This window comes from Leucoraja erinacea, chromosome 10 (genome assembly GCF_028641065.1).
Source record: "Leucoraja erinacea ecotype New England chromosome 10, Leri_hhj_1, whole genome shotgun sequence".
Classification (NCBI taxonomy): Eukaryota; Metazoa; Chordata; class Chondrichthyes; order Rajiformes; family Rajidae; genus Leucoraja; species Leucoraja erinaceus.
The window spans coordinates 401,186-428,951 of NC_073386.1; the positions used below are offsets into that span (position 1 = coordinate 401,186).

A 27,766-nucleotide genomic window follows, 5' to 3' on the forward strand; every position below is an offset into this window, starting at 1 on the left:
GGACTTTCTCTTTTGGGAATGGCGCCAAAATTGGCGACGGATGCAAGAATTTCACTGTGCAGTACACACGTGACAATAAAGGACCATTGAATGAGAAATTCTCGGTACAAAAAAATTAAAACCAAGAAGTCTTTATTTTTAAGGGGAAATCTTTGCTTGCTCAGTGGATGATTTAGAGAAAGTGAGATTCAGTTAGGAGCTCAGACCAATTTACACCCATGGAGCCCCAATTATTGCATCACCCAAAAGGCAGTGAGAAGCTTACAGAATTTCATACGTCCTTTCGTCAAATTAGCTCAGTGGCAGTTTAGCAATTCCTGGGGTAGGTAGACTGGATGCATTGCCAGTCTGCCGAGTGGTGGCTTGATGTCCGTAGGCCTTGAAACTCGGCCCATTAATTTCAGACACGGTGCTTTGCCTGTGTGAGCTCGTGTTTAAATGATCGTGGTCTGCGTTAGAAGTCCGCACACAGCCTTGGCACAACAGTCTTTTAATGCTCTTCCAGATCTCCTGGTCCTTGTAGGAGTAAATGATGGGGTTGATGAGGGAATTCAACAAAGCCAGCAGCAGGAACCATTTCTTCAAGCTCTCCAGGCTGCAGCTAGTGCAGTGGAAGCCGTCCAGAAGAATGAGGACCAGCCCCGGAGTCCAACAAATGATGAACGTACCTGGAACACAGAGACAGTGTAAGTGTTAGCGCAACCTTTTGGAATCCCATCCCCATTACAGCTTAAGGTCATAAGTGATTTAGTTTAGTTTTGGGACACAGCATGGAAACAGGCCCTTGGGCCCACCGAGTCCGCGTCGACCAGCGGTCCACATACATTAACACTATCCTACACACTAGGGACAATTTTACATTTACTCCAAGCCAATTCACCTACAAACCTGTCTGTCTTTGGAGTGTGGAAGGAAACCGAAGATCTCAGAGAAAACCCACGCAGGTCACGGGGAGAACGTAAAAACTACGTACAGACAGCACCCGTAGTCAGGATCGAACCTCAGTACACGTGACAAAAACTAAACTAAATTAAACTATCCCCTCCCACAGTGCAGCCCTCCCTCAGTACTGCCCCACCCAAGGTTCAACAACTTAAAAACAAACCAATATTAGTGAAAAATATACAAAGTCCCTCGCGTAACCAAGACAGTTCACAGTATAGTAGTGTTCATGAGCCAGATTGTTGCTGGGCAGAAACTGCTCCTGATCCTGAACCTTGTAGCTAGAGGGATCAGGGGGTACGGAGAGAGGGCAGGTACAGATACTGAGTTGGATGATCAGCCATGATCATATTGATTGGCGATGCAGGCTCGAAGGGCCGAATGGCCTACTCCTGCACCTATTTTCTATGTTTCTATGAAAGTTTTCAGCCTCCTGTACCTGCTTCCCGATGGCGGGAATGAAGTGAGAGGGTGGCCAGGTTGGTGTGGTTCCTTGATGATGCTGGCTGCCTTTCTGAGCCCACTTCTACCTCTCCTGCATTTCTCATTTATTTAAAAAACTCCCACTTTGATCCTTCAGATGTTATAATCTTGTTTTTTTGTGAATTGTGGCATTTTCCAGGAATTTACTGTGCCCCACCCATTTTGGATTGTTTTGGCAGTTATTTCTCCTTGTGGGCTTGCCCGATCCTGCTCCGGGCAGTTTTACCTGTTGACAACAACATGCTAGATTCTCTCAAACATGTTCTGCACACAACATGGGGAGTTGGCAGTGTGTGTGTGGATCGTCACTGGGCCAGTCCCAACCTGTGAGCTGGAGCCTCCCTGCTGGATGTGCGGGGGCTGACTAAAACTGGTCCGTCTGCCGAGATGTTTTGTGAAGGAAGGAACTATAGATGCAGGATTACACAAAATGCTGCAGCAACGCAACGGGTCTGGCAGCTTCTCTGGATAGAAAGAATGGGTGGTGTTTCGGGTGACGAATGGGTGACTTTTCTTCAGACTGAGAGTCAGAGGAGAGAGAGACATGAAAGGGTAGAACTCTCGTCGGAGAGCGGAGAACTTCTTCAAAGCAGGCATACCTTGAGGAGATTTCGCAGTGGGGGCAGACCAAATGTGTAGGAAGGAACTGCAGATGCTGGTTTACACCGAAGACAGACACAAACTGCTGGAGTAACTCAGCGGGACAGGCAGCAACGTTGGATAGAGAACCAGGCAGTGAATCACATAACTGTTGGTCCCCAAACATTCCCTCAATCGTTTCTAATGATTTAGAGGTTGAGGAGGCTAGGATGTTATTCCTTGGAGCGCAAAAGGATGGGGGGTGATCTTATAGAGGTGTACAAAATCATGAGAGGAATGATATCAGGTAGCTGCACAAGAGTCTATTGCCCGGAGTAGGCAAATCGAGGACCAGAGACAGGTTTAAGGTGAAGGGGAAAAGATTTAATAGGAACCTGAAGATTAACTTTTTCATACAAATGGTGGTGGGTGTATGGATCAAGCGGCGAGTGGAGGTAGTTGTGGCAGGGATTATCCCAATGGTTAAAAAACAGTTAGGTAGGTACGTGGATAGGACAGGTTTGGAGGGATATGGACCAAGCACAGGCAGTGGGATTAGTGTAACTGGGACATGTTGGCCGGTGTGGGCAAGTTGGGCCGAAGGGCCTGTTTCCACACTATCAATCAATGAGCATTCAGTTTCATGATTTTTCACGGCATGGCTGATAAATTATTAGAAAAATCACTTTTTTTTCAAATCTGGAGCCTTCAGACTATGTTTCCATCGTTACTGTTGCTGTGGGTTTCAAAGGGAAGAGATGTTAGGGAGAATTGAAGGAAGGAATGCCTGGAGTGTTGTGAAAGAGGGACATCAAAGCCAAATCAACCTTTTCCTGCATACGGGAGCAGAGCCAAAGTTACCTGGCACATGGCTGCACATTCTCCCTACACTGGTACCAGCTTATTATCATCACGTGTACCGAGATAAAGCTTTGTGTGTGTGCTATCCAAGTAAGTCATGCGATACGTGAGGCCAACAGGTACTGGAAAAGAGAAAATAAACAGCTACAGAAAAAGATAGACACAAAATGCTGGAGAAACTCCACATACAGGCAGCATGTCTGGAGAGAAAGAATGGGTGACGTTTCGGGGCGAGACTCTTCTTCAGATTGAGGGTCGGGGAGAGGGAAACCAGTGATATGGAAGGGTAAGTTGTGAAAATAACAGATCAAAGCAGACAATCAAGGAAATGTAGAATGGTTCGGTGTTAGCTATGGAGAAGGTGACAATGAGGCGTACACACAGTTAAATTAATCAGGTGAATAATAAAACTGGAGAGAGGTTAAAAAGACTGCAAGTGCTGCATTGAAGTAGATTGGTAGATTGGGAATTTGCTTGTGAGAAGTCTGTTCAATAGTCTGATAACAGCGGGGAAGAATCTATTCCTGAATCTGGTGCATGTGTTTTCAAGCTTTCGTATCTTCTGCCAGATGGGAGAAGGAAGAAGAAGGAATAACTGAGAAGTCAGTGATCCTTGATTATAGTGACACATGGAGCTGCAGATGCTAAAACTTTGAGTGAAACGTAAAGTGCTGGAATAATTCAGCAAGTCATGCAACATCTGTGGAAGGAATGGACAGATGATGTTTCGGGTCGGGATCCTTCTTCAGTCCTTGATTATGTTGGCTGCTTTCCCATGGCAGTGTGATGGAGGGGGGGGGGGGGGGGGGGGGGGGGGTCTGGGGGGGTCTGTGTGATGGACTGAGCTCCAACTTGCTGAAGTTTCTTGCGGTTTTGAGCAGAGCTGCTGCCAAACCAAGATGCGATGCATCCCGATAGGATGCTTAATATGGTGCCTCTGTGGAGGTTGATACAAGATCATTGCTGCAGGGGTGCCAGTTCATTGAGAGCCCTGGCAGAAGAGATCAAGTGGGTAGAGATGGCACCACTTACAATGCAACTAGGCACAATTTCTGCTGTTCTCGTAAAAGATTTCCATTGTACCTGAGTATGCATGACAATAATAAACCTATACCTGATGTAGATTTCAGTAAGATCATTCCTCATACTTCTCTACTTCAAAGGGCATAGATTTTCATGACAGGACAACTACTCATCCCACAATTTAGTGTCTTTTTTGGACTGATTTAATCCGGGAATTATAGTTGCTTGTTCTTCATAAATTCATATGTTCATAAGTGATAGGAGCAGAGTTAGGCCATTTGGCCCATTAAGTCTTCCATTCAACCATCGCTGATCTATCTCTTCCTCCTAACTCCGTTCTCCTCCTGACACCCGTACTAATGAGGAATCTGTCTATCTCTACCTAAAAAATATCCATTGACTTGACCTCCACAGCTTTCTGTGGCAATGAATTCCACAGATTCACCAACCTCTGACTAAAGACATTCCTCCTCATCTCTTTCCTAAAGAAATGGTGCGAGAAACTTTAATCTGTGTATAGGAAGGACAAGACAAATCGACAATCTTAAGGGACGGAACACGTTTATGAAATGTATGAGATTGTGGTCGCCCCATTAGAGGAAGATGGGAGGCTTTAGAAAGGGTGCAGAAGTTCACCAGACTGCTGCGGGAATTAGAGTATATTTGCTATAAGGAGAGGTTGGATTGTTTTATCTGGAACATTGGAGGTTAAAGGGAGACCTTATATAAGTTTATAAAATTATGAGAGGCATAGATATATTAGACAGTCAGAACCTTTTAACCAGAGTGGAAATGGCAAAGACTAGGCATTTCTGTAAAGTGAGAGGGGAAAGGTTTAAAGGAGATGTGTGGGGCAAGTGTTTTATACAGAGATCGGTGAGTGCACTGACAAGGGAAGTGCTGCTGGTGGAGGCAGACATGATGGTGGAGGCAGACATGATGGTGACGTTTAAGAGGCCTTTACATAGGCACATGGATATGGAGGGATATGGATCATTGGCACGAAGAGGAGATTAGTTTTACTTGGCATTATGTTCCGCACTGACACTGCGGGTTGACGGGCCTGTTCCTGTGCTGTACTGGTCCATTTTCTATGTTCCAAGTATAAGAAGATTGTTTTCAAGATCAATATGTTGAAGACCAGGTTATTTTAGATTCAATTTTGTGCAACGAGAAAGAACTAATTAATAACCTTGTAATAAGCCCTTAAGGAAGAAGGCACAAAACATTCTAACGTCACTTGCTATCGCTTATTCTTGCTATTGAGGGAGTGCAGCGTAGGTTCACGAGGTTAATTCCCGGGATGGCGGGACTGCCATACGTTGAAAGAATGGAGCCACTGGGCTTGTACACTCTGGAATTTAGAAGGATGAGAGGGGATCTTATTGAAACATATAAGATTATTAAAGGATTGGACACGCTAGAAGCAGGAAACATGTTCCCGACGTTGAGGGAGTCCAGAACCAGAGGCCACAGTTTAAAAATAAGGAATAGAGTCCTAGACTGCTCAACTTCTCCCTGTAGCTCAGGCCCTCGAGTCCTGGCAACATCCTTGTAAATATGTTGTTGAATACAAAAGCATCGGTGGAAGAGTGTGGTTGAGCAGATTAGGATGGCACGGTAGCGCAGTGGCCGAATTGCTGCCTTACAGCACTTGCAGCGCTGGAGACCCAGGTTCAATCCTGACTATGGGTGCGATCCCGACTATGGGTGCTGTGACTGCACTGAGTTTTTACATTCTCCCCGTAACCTGCATGGGCTTTCTACGAGAACTTCGGTTTCCTCCCACACTTCAAAGACGTACGGGTTTGTAGGTTAATTGGCTTGGTAAATGTAAAGATTGTCCCCAGTGTGTGTAGGATAGTGTTAATATGTAGGGGTCGCTGGTTGGCGCGGACTCAGTAGGCCGAAAGGCCTGTTTCCGCGCTGTATCTCTAAACCACCATGGCACTGGTCCACAGCTTCACTTAGTTTAGTTTAGTTTAGTTTATTATAGTCACGTGTACTGAGGTACATTGAAAAGTTTTTTTGTTGCATGCTATCCAGTCAGAGGAAAGACAACACATGATTACAATCAAGCTATACATAGTGTACAGATACAGGGTAAAACATTCAGTAGTGTAAGAATTGCTGCTGTTGAAATTAAGATTTAAAAGAGAGGAGAGATTTCAATGAATGATAGCAGATCCACTTCTGCAATCAGCAATAGACAATAGATATAGATAATTGGGTGAATCAAACTGGCAGGGGTGCTGAGGAAGAGGATTTCTTGGAATGTATGTGGGATAGTTATCTAAATCAACATGTAGAGGAACCAACGAGAGAGCTGGCTATTTTAGACTGGGTATTGAGTAATGAGGAAGGGTTAGTTAGTAGTCTTGTTGTGCGTGGCCCCTTGGGCAAGAGTGACCATAATATGGTTGAGTTCTTCATTAGGATGGAGAGTGACATTGTTAATTCAGAAACAATGGTTTTGAACTTAAAGAAAGGTAACTTTGAGCGTATGAGACGTGAATTGGCCAAGATTGACTGGCAAGTAATTCTAAAAGGGTTGACGGTGGATATGCAATGGAAGGCATTTAAAGACTGCATGGATGAACTACAAAAACTGTTCATCCCAGTTTGGCAAAAGAATAAATCAGGGAAGGTAGTGCATCCATGGATAACAAGGGAAATCAGGGATAGTATCAAAGCAAAGGATGATGCGTACAAACTAGCCAGAAAAAGCAGCATACCGGAGGACTGGGAGAAATTCAGAGACCAGCAGAGGAGGACGAAGGGCTTAATTAGGAAAGGAAAAAATAGATTATGAAAGAAAACTGGCAGGGAACATAAAAACTGACTGCAAAAGTTTTTATAGATATGTGAAAAGAAAGAGATTAGTTAAAACAAATGTAGGTCCCTTGCAGTCAGAAACAGGTGAGTTGATCATGGGGAACCAGGATATGGCGGACCAATTGAATAACTACTTTGGTTCCGTCTTCACTAAGGAAGACATAAATGATCTGCCGGAAATAGCAGGGGCCCGCGGGTCAAAGGAGGTGGAGGAATTGAGTGAAATCCAGGTTAGCCGGGAAGTGGTGTTAGGTAAATTGAATGGATTAAAGGCCGATAAATGCCCAGGGCCAGATAGGCTGCATCCCAGAGTACTTAAGGAAGTAGCTCCAGAAATAGTGGATGCATTAGTAATAATCTTTCAAAACTCTTTAGATTCTGGAGTAGTTCCAGAGGATTGGCGGGTAGCAAACGTAACCCCACTTTTTAAGAAGGGAGGGAGAGAGAAAACGGGGAATTACAGACCAGTTAGCCTAACATCGGTAGTGGGGAAACTGCTAGAGTCAGTTATTAAAGATGGGATAGCAGCACATTTGGAAAGTGGTGAAATCATTGGCCAAAGTCAGCATGGATGTACGAAAGGTAAATCATGTCTGACGAATCTTATAGAATTTTTCGAGGATGTAACTAGTAGCGTGGATAGGGGAGAACCAGTGGATGTGGTGTATCTGGACTTCCAGAAGGCTTTCGACAAGGTCCCACATAAGAGATTAGTATACAAGCTTAAAGCACATGGCATTGGGGGTTCAGTATTGATGTGGATAGAGAACTGGCTGGCAAACAGGAAGCAAAGAGTAGGAGTAAACAGGTCCTTTTCACAATGGCAGGCAGTGACTAGTGGGGTACCGCAAGGCTCAGTACTGGGACCCCAGCTATTTACAATATATATTAATGATCTGGATGAGGGAATTGAAGGCAATATCTCCAAGTTTGCGGATGACACTAAGCTGGGGGGCAGTGTTAGGTGTGAGGAGGATGCTAGGAGACTGCAAGGTGACTTGGATAGGCTGGGTGAGTGGGCAAATGTTTGGCAGATGCAGTTTAATGTGGATAAATGTGAGGTTATCCATTTTGGTGGCAAAAACGGGAAAGCAGATTATTATCTAAACGGTGGCCGATTGGGAAAGGGGGAGATGCAGCGAGACCTGGGTGTCATGGTACACCAGTCATTGAAGGTAGGCATGCAGGTGCAGCAGGCAGTAAAGAAAGCGAATGGTATGTTGGCTTTCATAGCAAGAGGATTTGAGTATAGGAGCAGGGAGGTTCTACTGCAGTTGTACAGGGTCTTGGTGAGACCACACCTGGAGTATTGCGTGCAGTTTTGGTCTCCAAATCTGAGGAAGGACATTATTGCCATGGAGGGAGTGCAGAGAAGGTTCACCAGACTGATTCCTGGGATGTCAGGACTGTCTTATGAAGAAAGACTGGATAGACTTGGTTTGTACTCTCTGGAATTTAGGAGATTGAGAGGGGATCTTATAGAAACTTACAACATTCTTAAGGGGTTGGACAGGCTAGATGCAGGAAGATTGTTCCCGATGTTGGGGAAGTCCAGGACAAGGGGTCACAGCTTAAGGATAAGGGGGAAATCCTTTAAAACCGAGGAGAACGTTTTTCACACAGAGAGTGGTGAATCTCTGGAACTCTCTGCCACAGAGGGTAGTTGAGGCCAGTTCATTGGCTATATTTAAGAGGGAGTTAGATGTGGCCCTTGTGGCTAAGGGGATCAGGGGGTATGGAGAGAAGGCAGGTACGGGATACTGAGTTGGATGATCAGCCATGATCATATTGAATGACGGTGCAGGCTCGAAGGGCCGAATGGCCTACTCCTGCACCCAATTTCTATGTTTCTATGTTTCTATAATAGACAATGATGCAGGAGTAGGCCATTCAGCCCTTCGAGCAAGCACCGCCATTCACTGTGATCATAGCTGATCATCTACAGTCAGTACCCGTTCCCGCCTTCCCCCATATCCCTTGACTCCGCTATCTTAAGATCTAACTCTCTTGAAAGCATCCAGAAAATTGGCCTCCACTGCCTTCTGAGGCAGAGAATTCCACAGATTCACAACTCTGGGTGAAAACGTTTTTTCTCATCTCTGTTCTAAATATACCCCTTATTCCTAAACTGTTGTCCCTGGTTCTGGACTCCCCCAACATTGGGAACATGTTTCCTGCCTCTAGCCTGTCCAATCCCTTAATAATCTTATATGTTTTTATAAGATACCCTCTCATCCTTCTAAATTCCAGTGTATACAAGCCCAGTCGCTCCATTCTATCAACATATGACAATTCCGCCATCCCGGGAATTAACCTTGTGAACCTACACTGCACTCCCTCAATAGCAAGAATGTCCTTCCTCAAATTTGGAGACCAAAACTGCGCCGTCTTGGAAGCTTCATTGGAGGTGTATGGGGAAAGATTTAATAGGGACATGAGGTGTGGTGGGTATATGGAATTAGCTGAAAGAGAAGGTAGTTGAGGCAGGTACAATAACAACATTTAGAAGACATTTGGTCAGCTACATGGTTTTGGAAAGTTTTAAAGGGATATTGGCAGGTGAGACCTTTCGATGGGGCATCTTTGTCAGCATGGATGAGTTGGGCTGAGGGGCCTGCATCTATGCTGTTTGACTCTACAACTTGGTGTCAGTAAAAGCTGGCGCAACCGCACAATAGATTTCATTAAATAAGGTTTACGTGAGTGTGGGGCACCTTTATGTCCAGATACATCAAAGCGAGTCTGAAGAAGAGTCTTAAACCGAAACGTTTCCAGTGATTAGTGGAGTTCCGCAAGGGTCAGTGCTGGGGCCGCTACCCTTCAAGTTGTATATTAATGATTTGGTCGAGGGGATTGAAGGCTTTGTGGCCAGGTTTGCGAATGATATGAAAATAGGTGGATGGGCAGGTAGTGTAGAGAAAGCAAGGACTTTGTAGAAGGACTTGGACAAGTTGGGAGAGTGGGCAGAGAAGTCGCTTATGGAATATAGTGCAGCAAAGTGTGGAGTCATGCATTTTGGTAGTAAGAATAAAGGCGTAGACTATTTTCTAAATGGGGTGAGAATCCAGAAATCGGAAGTGCAAAGGGACTTTGGAGTGCTGGTGCAGGATTCCCAAAAAGTTAATCTGCAAGTCAAATTAGTAGTAAAGAAAGCAAACTCAATGCGAGCATTTATTTCAAGAGGGCTTGTATACAAAAACAGGGATGTAATGCCGAGGCTCTACAAGGCTCATGGAAGGCCGCATTTGGAATATTGTGAGCAACTTTGTGCAGCATATCTGAGGAAGGACGTGCTAGCTCAGGAGACGGTCCAATGGAGGTTTACAAGAATGATCCCAGGAATGAGTAGGTTAACATATGATGAGCATTTGTCAACACTGGGCCTGAACTCACTGGAGTTTAGAAGAATGAGGGGGGGGGGACCTCATTGAAACATACAGATAGGGAAAGGCTTGGATAGAGTGGATGTGGAGAGGATGTTTCCATTAGTGGGAGAATCTAGGACTTGAGGTCATAGCCTCAGAATTAAAAAAACTTTATTTTAGGAAGGAGATGAGGAGAAATTTCTTTAGTCAGAGGGTGGTGAGTCTGTAAAATTCTTTGCCACAGAAGGCTGTAGAGGCCACCAGTTGATATTTATAAGGCAGAGATAGATATATTCTTGATTAGTACATGTGTCAGAAATTATGGGGAGAAGGCAGGGGAATGGGGTTAGCAGGGAGAGATAAATCAGCCATGATTGAATGGCGGAGTAGACTTGATGGGCTGAATGGCCTATTTCTACTCCTATCCTTTATGAAACGTCACTTATCCATTTTCCCCAGAGGTGCTGCCTGACCCACTGAGTTACTCCAGCGCTTTGTATCTATTTTTGGTATAAACTAGCATCTGCAGTTCTTTTGTTATTACATTAAAGATTTTAAACAAGTTATTCACAGTTTTTGACCTTGGGTGCTATCTGTGTGGAGTTTGTATTTTCTCCCCGTAACCATGTGGGTTTCTTCCAGGAGTTTTAGTTTCTTCCCACGTCAGAAACACACCCCACCTTTCCTGGCATATCCATGAGCCTATCTAAACGTATCTTAAACAACACGATCGTATCTGCCCCCACCACCACCCCCAGCAGTGCCTTCCTGGTAGTGAGCAGTCACTCACCACCCTATGTGTAAAAAACATTCCCAGCATATTGCCTTTAAACTTTCCTCTCTCATCTTAAAGCTATGCTGTCTAGTATTTGAATTTTCCATCCTGGGAAAAAGGTTCTGTCTACCCTACCCATCTCTCTTCTAATTTTCTATACTGCAATCAGGTCTCCCCGCAACCTTAAAAGATCCAGAGAAAACGATCCAAGTCTGTCCAACCTCTTCCTGTAGCTAATACCTATTCCAGGCATCCTGGTAAGCCTCCTCAGCACCCTTTCCAAAGCCTCCACATTCATCCTGTAATGAGGTGACTAGAACTGCATGCAATACTCCAAATGCAGCCTAACCAAAGTCCTGTAAAGCTCCATCATGACTTTCTGACACTTATACTCCTTATGCCCTAACTATAACTATAACTCCTTATGCCCTAACCTATGGAAGCTAGCATAACATATGTCTTCTTTATTTACCTGTGTTGCAGGTTTCAGAGAGTTATGGACATGGACCCCCAAGATTCCTGTGTATATCAATATTGTTAAGGCTCATGCCATTAATTGAATACTTTCCCCTTACATCTAGACTGGGAGCTCAACCAACTCTCTGTGTGGAATTTTGACTGGGTCACGTGTGGAGAGAGGTTGTGAAATAGAGGAGCAGAACCAGTTTAGTGGGTCTTCGGTAAAGAAAGGAGAGTCAGTGAGGAGGACAATGAGGAATTTGTTGTGTGAGGACTGTGGCCTGTTGAGGCCTGCAATTATTAAGGGTGTGTCTGGCCAGGGCTAGTGATGCATGGTGACACCTGCACCTTCTGATGCTGAGGGGAATGAACAAGGTTGGAAGATACCGCAGGCTGTAATAGTCTGCGGTGACTCACCAGGACACCGAGGCAGGCGGGAGGCTTGGCAAAGAGGTCAACGAGAAGGAAGAACAGCAAATACCTAAAAACACTGAAAAATGCAGGATATCAAAGTGAGCCTCAGGGAAAGGTCAGGGAAACATAGAAACATAGAAAATAGGTGCAGAAGTAGGCCATTCGGCCCTTCGAGCCTGCACCGCCATTCAATATGATCATGGCTGATCGTACAACTCAGTATCCTGTACCTGCCTTCTCTCCATACCCCCTGATCCCTTTAGCCACAAGGGCCCCATCTAACCCCCTCTTAAATATAGCCAATGAACTGGCCTCAACTAAATTCTGTGGCAGAGAATTCCAGAGATTCACCACTCTGTGTGAAAAAGGTTTTTCTCATCTCGGTCCTAAAAGATTTCCCCCTTATCCTTAAACTGTGACCCCTTGTTCTGGACTTCCCCAACATCGGGAACAATCTTCCTGCATCTAGCTGTCCAACCCCTTAAGAATTTTGTATGTTTCTATAAAATTCCCCCCTCAATCTTCTAAATTCTAGCGAGTACAAGCCGAGTCTATCCAGTCTTTCTTCATATGAAAGTCGACATCCCAGGAATCAGTCTGGTGAACCTTCTCCAAGTCGACATCCCAGGAATCTGGTGAACCTTCTCTGTACTCCCTCTATGGCAAGAATGTCCTTCCTCAGATTACGAGACCAAAACTGTATGCATTACTCCAGGTGTGGTCTCACCAAGACCCTGTACAACTGCAGTAGAACCTCCCTGCTCCTATACCCAAATCCTTTTGTTATGAATGCTAACATACCATTCGCTTTCTTCACTGCCTGCTGCACCTGCATGCCTACTTTCAATGACTGGTGTACCATGACACCCAGGTCTCGTTGCTTCTCCCCTTTTCCTAACCGGCCACCATTCAGATAATAATCTACTTTCCTGTTTTTGCCACCAAAGTGGATAACCTCACATTTATCCACATTATACTGCATCTGCCATGCATTTGCCCACTCACCAACTCGCCCACTCTAGAAACATCACCTTGTCCATTTGTCTTGTCTGAAGAAAGGTCGCAACCCAAAATGTTACCTGTCTGTTTTCTGCAGAGATGCTGCCTGACCCGCTGAGTTACTCCAGCATTTTGTGCCTATCTTTGCAGTTTATTTTTATTACACCTTGTCTTTATGTCCGGCTTATCGAGTCCGCGCAGAGCTGCGATCACCCCATACAGTAACGACATCCTACACACTAGGGACAATTTTACAATTCTACCAAAGCCGATTAACCTACAAAGCTGCACGCTTAGGAGTGTGGGAGGAAACTGGAGCACCCGGAGAAAACCCACGTGGTCACAAAGAAAACATACATACTCCATGCAGACAGTACCTGTAGGCAGGATCAAACCGGGTCTCTGGCGCCATAAGGCAACAATTCTACCACTGTGGCACTGCACTGTCCTAATTTGCACGTTTAGAGGAATACATTTTTCTTCATCCAGTGGATGGAGACATGAGGGGCTGGTGGAGGTAGACTCTCACCACCTTTCTCCCAGGGTGGAAATATCAAAGACTAGAGGGCATAGCTTGAAAGCAAGAGGGGCAAAATTTAAAGGATATACGTGGGGCATTTTTTTTTTACAGAGGGTTGTGGCTGCCTGGAACACACTGCCAGATATTGGACTTTGTCTCTGGAGCTGATGCGCTACAATGCTGAGAACTATATTCAGCACTCTGAATCTTCCCCATTGCTCTACTTATTGTACTTGTGTTTTAATTGATTGTAAATAATGTACAGCACGCAAAACAAAGCTTTTCACAACATGTGACATACACGTCACATACAATCACAACATACTTTTCACAACATGTCAATACAGGCGACAATAATAAACCTAAACCTGAACCATAAAGGCGTGGTGATGAAGGTGGATACAACAGTTGTTTGAGAAGCCGGTAGACAAGTAAGGAATGAAGGCACATGGATCCCGTGCAGGCAGAGAAGATTAGTTTAACTTGGCATAATGTTCGGCACGGACCTTGTGGGCCAAAGGGACTGTTCCTGTGCTACACTGTTCCAGGTGCTAAGTTAGACTGGAACCTGGATTTCCAAGGCAGGGAAGACTATGGATCAAGGGCTGTGATTGGTATGAAGGGGGTATGGATACGGTGGGCTGAAGGGTTTCTGTTGCTGTGCAACATTATGACAATTAGTCATGGTAGTTTTAATTAGCTGTCCTTAACCGGGATAGGACGTGTCCAGCTTCAGTGTTGGGAACTTTTCTTATCAACACCCTGTGCAGTTATAGAGTCATAGAGTGATAGTGTAGAAACAGACCCTTCAGCCCAACTTGAGAGTGTATGAGAAAGTGCGATAACATAGTACTAGTCCCACCTGCCTGTGTTTGGTCCAAATCCCTCCAAATCTTTCCACCCATGTACTTGTCCAACTGTTTCTTAAACGTTGGGATAGTCCTGGCTTCAAGTACCTCCTCTGGCAGCTTGTTCCATACACCCACCACCCTTTGTGTAAAAAATATACCCCTTAGATGCCTATTAAATCTTTTCCCCTTCACCTTAAACCTATGTCCTCTGGTCCTCGATTCAGTTGTAGCAAGACATCCTTGTATTTAATACTTCAGCATTCTGGCAACATAACATGTGTCACACTAATTACTAGTGTGTTGACATTGTTGTTTTTCAGAGGTTGGGTACAATCCAACCCCCCCCGGCGCTGGCGAAAGCTGAGCATCAGCCATCAACAGGGACACACACAAAACGCTGCAGCAACTCAGCGGGACAGGCAGCATCCCCGGAGAAAAGGAATGGGTGACGTTTCTGGTCGAGACCCTTTTCCAGAAATGTTCCCTGACCCGCCGAGCCACCACGTCACCCCATGTGTATACCCGCCGATGACCGAAGCTCGGTCCCCACCGGCACCGAGAGGGCCAACCGACAGCCACCGGACAAGGCGAGAGGCGCAGCTGATGGTCCCCGACCCGCCGGGGAACAGGCCCCCTGGGAGCCGGAGAAGAGCCGAGCTGAGCCGAGCCAGAGCCAGTGCTCCCCGTGCCGGCTGCAAGCACGGGGTCGCCACGGCTCCGGGCCAGCGCCCCGCCAGTCCAGGGGTGCCGGCCACCACGCCAGGACAGGCAGAGCCAAGCTGGAGCCAGCGCCTCCACCCCCCCCGCGCCGACTGCAAGCCTGGGGTTGCCACGCCAGCCCAGTGCCACCCTGGACAGGGACGGGACACCTGGGAGGGGACGGGAACGGCCCAGTAGCAACGCAACAGCGCCCGCAGCACTAGAGATCCGGACCCGACCACAGTCGAAACACAGGCCTGCACAAATGCAGCAGCACAGCTGCCGAGAATGTTTATCGCGAGTGACCTATGACCTAAGTATGCTCAGTCGGAATACCGAACTCGCTTATTGTAGTGGATCAGGTCATTTCTGAGGCAAGTGTTGATTCAGGCCATAACCAACCTCTCGAAGCACTTCATATGGTGGATGTACAGTAAGTGCTGCCAGACAGTAGTCATTGAAGCCGATCACAATGCTCACCTTGCATATGCTACAAGCCCTTTGAAAGAGGTGAGAACCTCAGACTGCAGAAGCAAGAGTTTAGTTTTAGTTTAGAGATACAGAATGGAAACAGGCCCTTCGGCCCACCGAGTCTGCGCTGACCAGTGATCCAAACACACTAACACTATCCTGCACACACTAGTATATCTGTATATCTTTGGAGTGAGGGAGGAAACCGGAGGACCTGGAGAAAACCCACGCAGGTCACAGGGAGACAACATGCATAGTCAGGATCAAACTCGAGTCTCTGGCACTGTGAGGCAGCAACTCTACCACTGCGCCACCGAGAGGTTGCAGTTGCCTTGAATAGTCCGGTCAGTTGGTCCACACGGGTCTTCAGCTGCCGGCTAAACCATCTGTACCGGACACTTTGCCTGGATTCACCATCTTGAAGGATGCTCTGACGTTCGGCCTCAGAAATGGTCGGGTCTGAGTGGAGCTTCATTGGTCTGGCATTGTTCTCCCTTTCAAATTGTGCAAAATGACAGAGGTCTCTGGGAAATAATGGCGCTTAGGCAAGGTGGCACCAAAGCAGAGCTGTCAAGTTTTGTCAGAGCATTTCATTATTCTAGTGCCTGAAAATCAGTATTTTGCTGAGGAAATCAGTATTTTTATGCGGTGCCATTTGGCTGAAAAAAATGTTTTTTTTTAACGTACGGTCATACCCATGTAAGAGTACAAGAATACAAGAGTGCAAGAATACATAACTTTGCTACCAATTGAAATGTCTTCTACACACCTTACTTGACTGCATTCATTGCCATCTCTTTGTATACTGCTGTTTGAACGGCTACTTCCTGCTTTTAGCACCAGATGATGATGTAGAAGCCATTTTGCATTTTTAATCCCTATTCTTTCTAATCTTGTCGCGCCTCATCCCTCGATTTGCAACAGCTTCACATCCACCAGGCACGTGGTACGTAACGCGCGCGAGCGCCTGTGACGCCCCGACCAAAGATCAAAGCCTTAGTACGTCATGGGTAATTTTTCGCGCCATCTTAATATGCTCGCAATTACCGTCATATCGTCCACATCTACAGCTCACTGACTGAATGATACAGACGTCCTGACTGAAAATCACACCCTTCCGATCAATTATTTTATGATAAACTTTTCCAGAGCACGTGCTACTTTTTGCTTCGCCCTTTTTCAAAATATTTATTCATAATGCAAATTTCCTGAAATTTTCAAAATGTTTCCTGCGTGCTATTTGTTGTTGGGGATTTTTACGGGCACACGTTAACAACACAAAGAAGAACAGGGCAAAACAGATTTATGTAACTACACCATGTCTGCCTGCTTCTGTTACTCACTTGTAGAGTGTTATGCAAGGCAGTTTTCGTTGCCTCCAACACCTTTCATTGTCTTCGGTTTTTCAACCTGCTCTTGTGTCTCAGTCTCTGCTCTCTCTCCCTCCCTCCTTCCCCCTTTCCCCCTATTCGTTTCTCCCTCCCTCTCTCCTTCTCCCTCCCCTCTCCATCCTCTCCCTCTCTCCACCCCTCCCCCTCCCCCCTCTCTCCACCCCTCCCTCTCTGCCCCTTGAGCCCACACATGGTTCTACAAAATCAAGGCCAATCCCAATGTAACTGCAATCTCCCTGGTAACCTTTCAACACTAGGCTTATCAAGAATTCTACCACTGCCTGAAAAATAATCAAAGGCTCAACTTCCACTGAGAAAGAGAATTCCAAGGACTCATTGCTATATGAGAATTTTCCCGCTGTGACCCATAACGCTGTGGCCATAGCACTATGTGTAAAGCCCATAGTGCTATGTTTAAAGCCCATAGCGCTCCAGCCCTTATCGCTGCATTTAGAACCCATAGCGCTGCAGCCAACAGCTCTTTGTTTAAATTCCCACACGTTAATTTGGTCCCCTAATTTGAGGAAGGACATTCTTTCTATTGAGGGAGTGCAACATAGGTTTACAAGGTTAATTCCCGGGATGGCGGGACTGTCATATGCTGAGAGAATGGAGCAGCTGGGCTTGTACACTCTGGAGTTTAGAAGGATGAGAGGGTATCTCATTGAAACATATAAGATTGTTAAGGGTTTGGACACGCTAGAGGCAGGAAACATGTTACCAATGTTGGGGGTCCAGAACCAGGGGCCACAGTTTAAGAATAAGGGGTAAGCCATTTAGAACGGAGCCGAGGAAACACTTTTTCTCACAGAGAGTGGCGAATCTGTGGAATTCTCTGCCTCAGAGGGCGGTGGAGGCAGGTTCTATGGATGCTTTCAAGAGAGAGCTCGATAGGGCTCTTAAAAATAGTGGAGTCAGGAGATATGGGGAGAAGGCAGGAACGGGGTACTGATTGGGGATGATCAGCCATGATCATATTGAATGGCGGTGCTGGCTCGAAGGGCCAAATGGCCTTGTCCTGCACCTATTGTCTATTGTTAAACTGACAGCGCTCTGTTTAAACCTGGAGTGGAACAGGCAGCGACTATGGAGAGAAGGAATGGGTGATGTTTCTGGTCGAGACACTTCTTCAGACAGAGCTGAAACTTCGTCGGTGAGAGTACTTGTGATTGGCTGAAGAAGGCTCTTGACCCGAAACGTTACCCTTTCCTTTTCTCCAGTCGCTGCCTGTCCCGCTGAGATACTCCAGCTTTTTGTATCTATCTTCAATTTCAGAGTTAAATAAAACACACAGAGTGCTGGAGGAACTCAGCGGGCTAGGAGGCATCTGTGGAGGGAATGGATTAGCCGGTCTCCTCTCCATCCACAAGTCCAACCTCCGCAGTTTTGGGGACAGAGCCTTCTCCAGGGCAGCTTCCAGGCTCTGGAACTCCCTCCCCCAACTGATCCGCAATTCCGTGTCCCTCACCATCTTCCAGTCCCGCCTCAAGACCCATCTCTTCACCTCTGCCTATCCTTAGCCCCACGTCCCCCTCCCTTTTCATCTGTGCATTAATTGCCTTATTGTTGTGTTTTGTATTGAATTCTGTCTTTTCTTTGTGTACTAGTCATGTCTCTACTATTTATTTAATTCCCCTTACAGGTTTTTCCTCTACCTGCTAAATTTTTGTAAGGTGTCCTTGAGACTCTTAAAAGGCGCCCATAAATAAAATTTATTATTAGGTGTTTCGGGCCAGTTTCTTCTTCTATAAGAAGGAACTGCAGATGCAGTTGTCTTTGCAAAACGCCAAATGATTCCGGAATGCCGAGGGGAGAGAGGGAGAGAGAGAGGAGAGAGGAGAGAGGGAGAGGGGAGAGAGGGAGAGGGAGAGAGAAGAGGGGAGAGAAGGAGAGGGAGTGGAAGAGCGAAAGACAGAAATACAGCGCAGAGGGAGAGAGAGGGGAGAGAAGGAGAGAGAGCGAGAAGGAACGAGACATAGAGAGATCCCTGCCTCTTAACCGCGAGCACTGTGGTAGATTAACGCTTACAAAAATAATCATCCAGATCTTGAAATTTAAAATACTAATATATTTAATCTCCTATAATTTTTTAGAGGTACAGTATGACTATATATCCTTGCATTTTTTGAGCACCAAGATCTTGTCAATTTCACCGGGTTATTACTTTTCCAATGGCGAGTGGTATGTTAATGAAAGGAAGTCGGGCCGATCTCGGTTGTTCCTCGGCCTTTACAGCGGTGACTTGTTGTTACGATTATGGTCGGATTTTTTAAAAATCCGTATTAACAACGCAAAATCGTACTTCTGTATTCTTATCGTATTTCTGTACGAAATACAGAAAATCTGTACTACTTGGCGGCTCTGCCAAAGCCAAGCAAATCTGCGTGCTGGTCCCTGAAGTGGATCTGCAATCATTTATTACAAACCAAGCCCACTCTTTATTTCACCGACAGCATTTCTTACTCTGACCTGGTGTTGAGCAAAGCTTTAGTTGGGTAGTTTTCAAGTGTCCTGTTCATTCTGAACTCTATCGGTGGTGGGGGACTGAAATTACTGTTTCATTCCTAACAAGGCACAAGCCTCCTTCATTACCATCCCCGTGAAGGGTGTTCGGTGACCAGAGTTTATCTGCAGACTCCATGAAGACAGCACCAACAGACAGGATTGAAATGATGTCTCTGACAATAGACAATAGGTGCAGGAGTAGGCCATTCGGCCCTTCGAGCCAGCACCGCCATTCAATGTGATCATGTCTAATCATCCCCAATCAGTACCCCGTTCCCGCCTTCTCCCTGACTGCTATCTTTCAGAGCCCTATCTAGCTCTCCCTTGAAAGTATCCAGAGAACTGGCTTCCACCGCCCTCTGAGGCAAAGAATTCCACAGACTCGCAACTCTCTGTGTGAAAAAGTGTGTCTATTATTTGTGTGAAATAAGTGTGAAATTATCTATTGTCTCAACCCAAAATTATTCCTTCACTCTACGTCTTCAGACTTTGAAGATGGGTTTTGACCCGAAACGTCACCTATTCCTTCGCCCCATAGATGCTGCCTCACCTGCTGAGTTTCTCCAGCATTTTTGTCTACCTTTACATATTCTGTTGTGCTGTTGCAAGTAAGAATGTCATTGTTCAATCTGGGACATATGACAATAAAACACTCTTGACTTGGTTCCAATTGCTCGATTTGACTCATATCCCTCTAAGCCTGTCCCACCCATGTATCTATCGATATATGATGTTGTTGCACTTGCCTCACCCACTACTTCTGGCAACTCATTCCATTACTGCTCCAGGATTCTACGCTGTACACAAGCCTACTAGATTCTGCTTACGAGATGATACAGTTTGAGTGACTAAATGACTTACCGAGCACAGTTACAATGGTTTTCACCAACTTCATTGGCAATTTCCTACGTTTGATGGAACCGATGGTGTGGGATGAAATCTTGGACGTTTTATTCCTCACATAGAGGTAGAGTCGCAAGTACATCGACATAATGATGCAGAGCGTGAGGAGGTTCAGGGAGGACCAGAAGGCCAGGAAGCTGCGGCTGTAGATGGGTGCCAGTGTTGAGCAGGTGCTAATGTTGCAGATGCAGTTCCAGCCCATGTTGGGGATGGCGGTCATGAGGGCGGCCACCGTCCAGATGCCGAGGATGAGGCAGAAAACCCGGCGCTTGGACAGGGTGCTGTGCAGCTGCATCTTGATGACGGAGCAGTAGCGCTCGATGGCAATGACCAGCAGGTTGTAGATGGATGCGCTCAGACTGATGTCCAGCAGCGCCTGGCGGAGGAAGTAGAGCTGCACCGACATCATCCTGGCCGGCTTGCCCGTGTGGAGCAAGAGGAAGATGTAAGCCAGGCTGGCAAAGACGTCAGACGCTGCCAGGTTGGCCAGCAGGTAGTAGAAGGGGAAGTGGAACTGTCTGTTGAGCACAATCACCAAGATGATGGAGGCATTGCTCAGGAAGATGAGCAGAATGCAGATGGCGCCAATCACCAATGCAATGTAATAGGCAGTCTTCGAGCTGTCCTCTTGGCCGGCAGTCCGGCTCAGGCTGTAAAAGAACTGCATGGTCTCGTTATAGTGGCAGGTGGACATCTTTCTTACTGAGGTGGTTATCTGTGAACAAGAATTGCAATCAGATTGTAACCTCTCCAGAGATGATGCCTGACCAGCTGAATTACTCCAGTACTCTGCATCTTTTTTTCATATGCCAGAATCTGCAGTTCATTGTTTCTACATTTAATTGCCTGTCCAAATGTCCATTAACTTGTCCCACCCTGGTCATTCCTTTTTCTCCCCACTCCCATCTGGAAAAAGTTACAGAAGCTTGAAAGCGTGCACCACGTGACCCAGGAACAGCTTCTTCCCCTCTGTTATCAGGCTTCTGAACAGTCCTTCAATAAGCTAAGGTACTGTCCAATTCACCTCTACCCCATTGTGGACATTGGACTTTGTCTCTGGAACTGATACGCTACAATGCTGAGAAGTATATCCTGCACTCTGTATCTTCCCCATGCTCCATCTACAGTATTGTATTTGGGTTTGAATTGATTATATAGTTTATCACATAATATCTGATCTTGGCACACATGACAAAAATAAACCTAAACCTCTTAAATATTGTCATTGGACTTTTTTCAACTACCTCCTGTGGCAGCTCATTCCGTTAAATCACCACCATCTGAGTGGAAAAGTTGCCTCTCGGGATCTATTAAATCTATCGTCTCTCAACTTAAACCTATGTTATCTGCATCTTGATTCCCTTACATTTGGGTAAAAGACTTTGCATTCACGCTATCTATTCTCATGATTGTATACACTTCTACGGAGTCATAGAGTTGTACAGCACAGAAACAGGAGCTTTGGCCCCTCACCCCTCAGTCTCCTGCACTCGAAGGATTAAGTCCCAATAACCCGATATATCAGCCTGAAGAGGGGACCTGACCCAAAATGTCGCCTCTCCGCACAAAGTGCTGGAAGAGCTCAATGGGTCAGGCAGCATCTGTGGAAGGAACGGATAGGCAATATTTCAGGTGGAGACCTCTCTCCAGATGTTCTCAGATGCTGCCTGACCTGCTGAGTTCCTCCAGCACTTTGTATCTTGGTCATGCTTCTAACATCTGCAGTTTCTGGTGCCTCCATATGGCCAGGATCCAGACTCGTCATGAACTTGGAGCAACGTGCTTGGAGTGAGCAATGGACTGGTTATTTGATGAGGCTGCTGTTTGGATAGGGTGTTCTCTTGCCTGCGATCTTATTTATTGCATGTTTTGCTTGCCTTCGTCTGTGGGGAGTATCCCATGAAATTCCCTGATCCCAGAGCCAAACCCGTGGCACAGCGATAGAGCTAGTGCCTCACAGCGCCAGAGACCCAGGTTCGATCCTGAATGCGGGTGCTGACTGCATGGAGTTTGTACTTTTTCCCTGGGACCTACGTGCGTTATCTCCGGGTGCTCCGGTTTCCTCCCACGCTCCAAAGGCATACAGATTTGTAGGATAATTGGCTTGGTATAAATGTAAATTGTCGCTAGTGGGTGTAAGATAGTGTTAGTGTGCGGGGATCGCTGGTCGGCACGGACTCGGTGGGCCGAAGGGCCTGTTTCCATGCTGTATCTCTAAATTAAACTAAACTAAATCATCAGGAAATTCCTAATCCAGTGGTATTGAGCATGATTGTTTAACAGTGTTATTATGCAATCTGATTCATGGTGCTCAGTGCAGATCAGCCTTGGGGTTCGATACATAGAGTCGTGGAGCATAGAGTTATACATGCCTCAAAAAGGCTGGCAGTATCATCAAGGACCCACACCATCCTGGCCACACACTCATCTCCCTGCTATCTTCAGGTAGAAGGTACAGGAGCCTGAAGACGGCAATGACCAGGTTCAGGAACGGCTACTTCACCACAGCCATCAGGCTATTAAACTTGGCTCAGACAAAACTCTGAACATTAATAGCCCGTTACCTGTTATTTGCACTTTATCAGTTTATTTATTCATGTGTGTATATATTTATATAATGGTATATGGACACACTGATCTGTTTTGTAGTCAATGCCTACTATGTTCTGTTGTGCTGAAGCAAAGCAGGAATTTCATTGTCCTATACAAGGACACATGACAATAAACTCACTTGACTTGACTTGACATCACGGAAACAGGAGCTTCGGCCCAACTCATCCTTGCTCACCAAAATGGCCAATCTATGCTAAACGTTTGGTTAAAGATGGGTATATTTAGTTTAGTTTAGTGATACAGCATGGAAACTGTTGCCTTCAGCCCACTGAGTCCATGCCGATCAACGAACATCCGTACACTAGTTCGTATCCACTTCCAACATACTAGGGGCAATTTAGAGAACCTAATTACCCAACAAACTCACACCACCCGATCTATTCCTTGTGATTTTATTCACCCCAATAAGATCACCCTCATTATCCTGCACTCCGAGTCCCAGCCTACTCAACCTCCCCTATAGCTGACCCTCTAGTCCTGGCATCATCCTCACAAATCTTCTCTGTACCCTTTGCAGCTTGACATCTTTCCTATAACATGGTGCCCAGAACTGAACACAATACTCTAAATGTGGCCTCACCAAAGTCTCATACAACTGTAACATGACCTCCCAACTTCCCCACTCAATACTCTGACTGATGATGGCCAATGTGCCAAATGCCTTTTTGACCACCCTATCTACCTGTGAGTCCACCTTCAAGGACCCATGCACCTGCACTCCTAAATCCCTCTGCTTTACAACACTCCCCAGAGGCCTGCCATTCATGGTGTGGGCATGCCCATGTTAGACTTCCCAAAATACAACACCTCACATTCCTCTTTATTAACAACCAGAGGGAACAGCTTCAGAATAAAAGGACATACCTTTAGAATGGAGATGAGGAGGAATTTATTTAGTCAGAGGGTGATGGATCTGTGGAATTCATTGTCACAGAAGACTGTGGAGGCAGGGGACATTTGTTATTTTTAAAGCACAGATTAGTAGATTTTTGATTAGTAAGGGTGTCACATTATGGGGTGAAGGCAGGAGAATGGGGTTGAGAGGGAACAATGGATCAGCCATGATTGAATGGCAGAGTAGATTTCATTGGCTGAATGGCTTGAATGCGCAAGCACATGGATAGGAATGGTGTAGAGGGATTTGGAGCAAACATGTGCGGGTGTCTAGCTATGAGAGGGCAATGTGATCGGTACAGATGACTTTCACCAAAGAACATTTTTTCTGTGCTCGTGATGATTGATTTATCACAGGATAGAGAAAGCCCATCAACGCCTCCACTTCCTTAGATGGATCAAGTACAGGCAGATAAGATCAGTTTACTAAGGCATCAAGCATGAACAAACATTGTTTAGTATATTTTCAATTGAGTACTGTGTTTATAAATCTCGTGCTGCTGCATGTAGGAATTTCATTGATCCGTTTTGGGGCACAGCGATAAAGTTTCTGCCATACAGCGCCAGAGACCCGGGTTCGAACCTGACTACGGGTGCGGTCTGTACGGAATTAGTACCTTCTCCCCGTGACCTGCCTGGGTTCTCTCCGGGTGCTTCGGTTTCCTCCCACGCTCCAAAGACGTACAGGTTTTTAGGTTAATTGGCTTGGTATAATAGTAAATTGTCCCTAGTGTGTGTAGGATAATGTTAGTGTAGGGGGATCCAGTGGGCTGAAGGGCCTGTTTCTGTGCTGTATCTCTAAACTAAACTAAACACAAATATAAAACACTTAGCTCTTGACCCTATGACTCTTCTTTGCCTCTATCAACACCAATGAAGTACACAAAACAACCAGACCTCCAAAATATCTGGATTCAGACTCAAAGTATTTGGAAACTGGTTGAACAACTGTTGCATTAAAAGTCACGTGAACAACGACAATGTATGAACAAAGTTGTTCCAGTCAAAACTCCAACATTGCGCAATGTCTACTTATTTACTGGCATTTCATCAGCAACAGAGTGCAATTATCACAGTTAATAACAAGGAAACAACCTGCAAAAAGTGCAGTCTAGAGCTCGTGGGAATTTATAATTTCCCCACCTGAAATGTCACTATCGAAACTGCAGTTTCTCACTTAAAATATAACTCCATTGTAATTGAAGTAATCACCTGTAATTTTAATCAAATTATTACAGTGTAATATAATGACTGACACAGATAGGCAGAGGTGGGAAGTGCGTGCAAGATGTGTTTGGACTGTATTGCTCTGGGGCAGGGGAGGAAGAAGGTGTTAGATCAGACGGGGACTTTGTAATTGAGGATAATCATACCTGGTGTGATGTTCCTGCAAAATTACACCCTAGGAGCTGAAATGGGTCATATAGCCCATCAAGTCCACTCCACCATTCAACCGTGGCTATCCCTCTCAACCCCAATCTCCTGCCTTCTCCCCGTAACTTGTGACACTCTTATTAATCAAGAATCTACCACTCTCTGCTCTAAAAATGCACAATGTCAAACTCCACGGTAATCTGTGGCAATGAAATCCACAGATCCACACCCTCTGGATAAAGAGATTCCTCCTCAGCTCCATTCTGAATGTACGTCCTTTTATTCTGAGGCTGTGCCCTCTGCTCCCAGACTCTCCCACAAGTGGAAACATTCTCTCCACATCAACTCTATCCAGGCTTTTTATTATTCGGTAGGTTTCGATGAGATCACCCCTTATCCTTTTAAACTCCAGTGAGTAGAGGCCCAGAGCCTTCAGACACTCCTCATACATTAAGCCAGCCATCCTGTTAGTTTAGCCATGAGCTCGCTGTTGTCTGGGAAAGGTGATGGGGGGCCACTAGAAGTCATGGCTGTGGATGATCTTGGATTGGCCTCGAGTTGATGGTTAGGATCAGAGGAGCAACTCATAAAGTGGAATATAGTGATGGGTAAGGAGAAACTCATAGCTGCACTCTGATGATTGCAACCTCCATCTCTACTGGTGTCAAGGGTTATGCGGAGAAGGCAGGAGAATAGGGTTAGGAGGCAACGATGGATCAGCCATGATTGAATAGTGGAATAGACTTGATGGGCCTAATGGCCTAATTCTGCTCCTATCACTTATGACCTTATGATCTATAGTTACATTGATACAGAGCGAGGACGACACAAGAAGATGCAGATGCTGGAATCCAGAGACAAAAGGCAAACTGTCTATCTACTTCTACTATCTAAATTATCTACCACATCGGTGACCCTCAGACTATCTTTGATCGGACTTTACTAGCTTTACCTAGCACTAAACATTATTCCCATATCATGTATCATCTATACACTGTAAATGACTCGATTGCAATCATGTATTGTCTTTCCGTTAACTGGTCAGCACGCGACAAAAGCATTTCACTGTACCTCAGTACATGTGACAATGAACTAAACTCAGACTGAACTGAAACTTCTGGAGGAAAGTAAATTGTCCAAGAAGCCATAAAACATTCACCTTATGCCTACAGCACAGGGCAAAGACCTCCAAGGCACTTGTAGGACCTGGATTGGGAGACTAAGCAAGCACATAACATCTTGATGCAGGGTCTTGACAGAAACATCAACAATTCTGCCCCTTCCCCACATACATCGCACCTAAACATGGTGCCTCTTGCATGCGGGATCAGTAGACTATTTCTGTACAATCACTTACTGGGGATGGTATAGTGATACTACACTGGACTGTTTGTAAGACAGGAATTACACCGTGCGTTTCCACTCTGCACGTGTGATAATAAAACAGCTTTGAACCATTGAAACACACATACACACACACAACACACACACACACACACACACTAAAACACACACATACACACACACACACACACACACACATACACATACACACACACACACACACACACACACACACACACACACACACACACACACACACACACACACACACACACACACACACACACACAAAAACACACACACATACAAATACACACACACACAAAAACACACACACACTCAAATACAGACACATACACATCAATACATACAGACACACACACAAAAACACACACATACTCAAATACAGACACACACACACACATACTTAAATACAGACACACAAAACACACGTAGACGTCAATACATTGAGACACATAAATGCACACAGACAAGACATACAAACAAACAAAAACACACACATAATATACATTCAAACACATATACACTTGCGCACAGCCACACAAACATGCACACTACTCATGCACATAAAAGGGAAATATGGGACAAGGATGGAAGGGGTGGGAGATGAGAGTGTGGAGGGGACAGGGGAGTGGAGGAGAGGGATTAAAGGAAAATGGAGGACTGGTGGATGGGAGATGAGTGTACTGAGGAACAGGAATGATGGGGGGGGAGATTAAATAGGAGATAGGTACTTGGGATGGGAGGGGTGGAAGATGTGTGTAGGAAGGGGGAAAGAAAGAGGGTGACTCTTCTCTAGTTTTCTCTCACCCCCCACTTTATCAGTCTGAAGAAGGTACCGACCTGAAACTGAGTATATCCCCTGTCACAAATAAAATAGACAGCTCATAGCAAGTTGGAGTTAAGGTATGGGGGACTCGGCTGCCTTTAGAAGATTTCCCCAGAGGCACACAGTTAGTTAACTCCTGGGACACGGGCAGAGATTGGGAGAAAAGGACGGCGGATGTCCGAGTTAAAATCGCCTTGGGAAGGTGAGGGGTGCAGCGCGGAGGTAACTCACCTGGAGAGATAGGAGGTCGCTTCTTCACCCGCGGCCGGTGCGAGGCTATGGTCGCCCTTTGATGCCCTCTGAATACAGCCCGTGTGTGTGTGTAGTCTGCATGCCGGGGCTGGGTGAGCTTGAGGAAGTGTGGGCTGGGTCATTGTAGGTAGCTTCGCCCACACACACACACACTTGCATCAGGGCGGGAGGCAAGGCGGTATCAAGCCGACTCGTTCAACAGGTCGCAGGGATCCGCCGGGCAGCTGCTTCATTGAGCAACAGTCGGATTCAACTCCTCCAGGTGATAGAGGAATGAAGGGTCAAAGTTGAGTTTATTGACAGAAGCACAGGGACTGTGGGGCGAGGGAGGAAGAAGGTGCCCACATTTAATTAGGTCATAAGG

At 45.8% G+C, this 27,766-nt stretch overlaps 1 protein-coding gene across 1 annotated transcript; it reads right to left on the minus strand.

Moving 5' to 3' along the window:
• Positions 1-115: 115 nt before the first annotated feature.
• On the minus strand, positions 116-27,632 carry LOC129700685 (lysophosphatidic acid receptor 3-like). Its single transcript, XM_055641266.1, has 3 exons — positions 27,382-27,632; positions 20,034-20,790; positions 116-668 (listed from the first exon to the last, which is right to left on the minus strand). Exons 2-3 carry the CDS (start codon positions 20,767-20,769, stop codon positions 292-294), a joined length of 1,113 nt encoding a protein of 370 aa, XP_055497241.1. The 5' UTR covers positions 20,770-20,790; positions 27,382-27,632; the 3' UTR covers positions 116-291.
• Between the last annotated feature and the right edge of the window lie 134 nt (positions 27,633-27,766).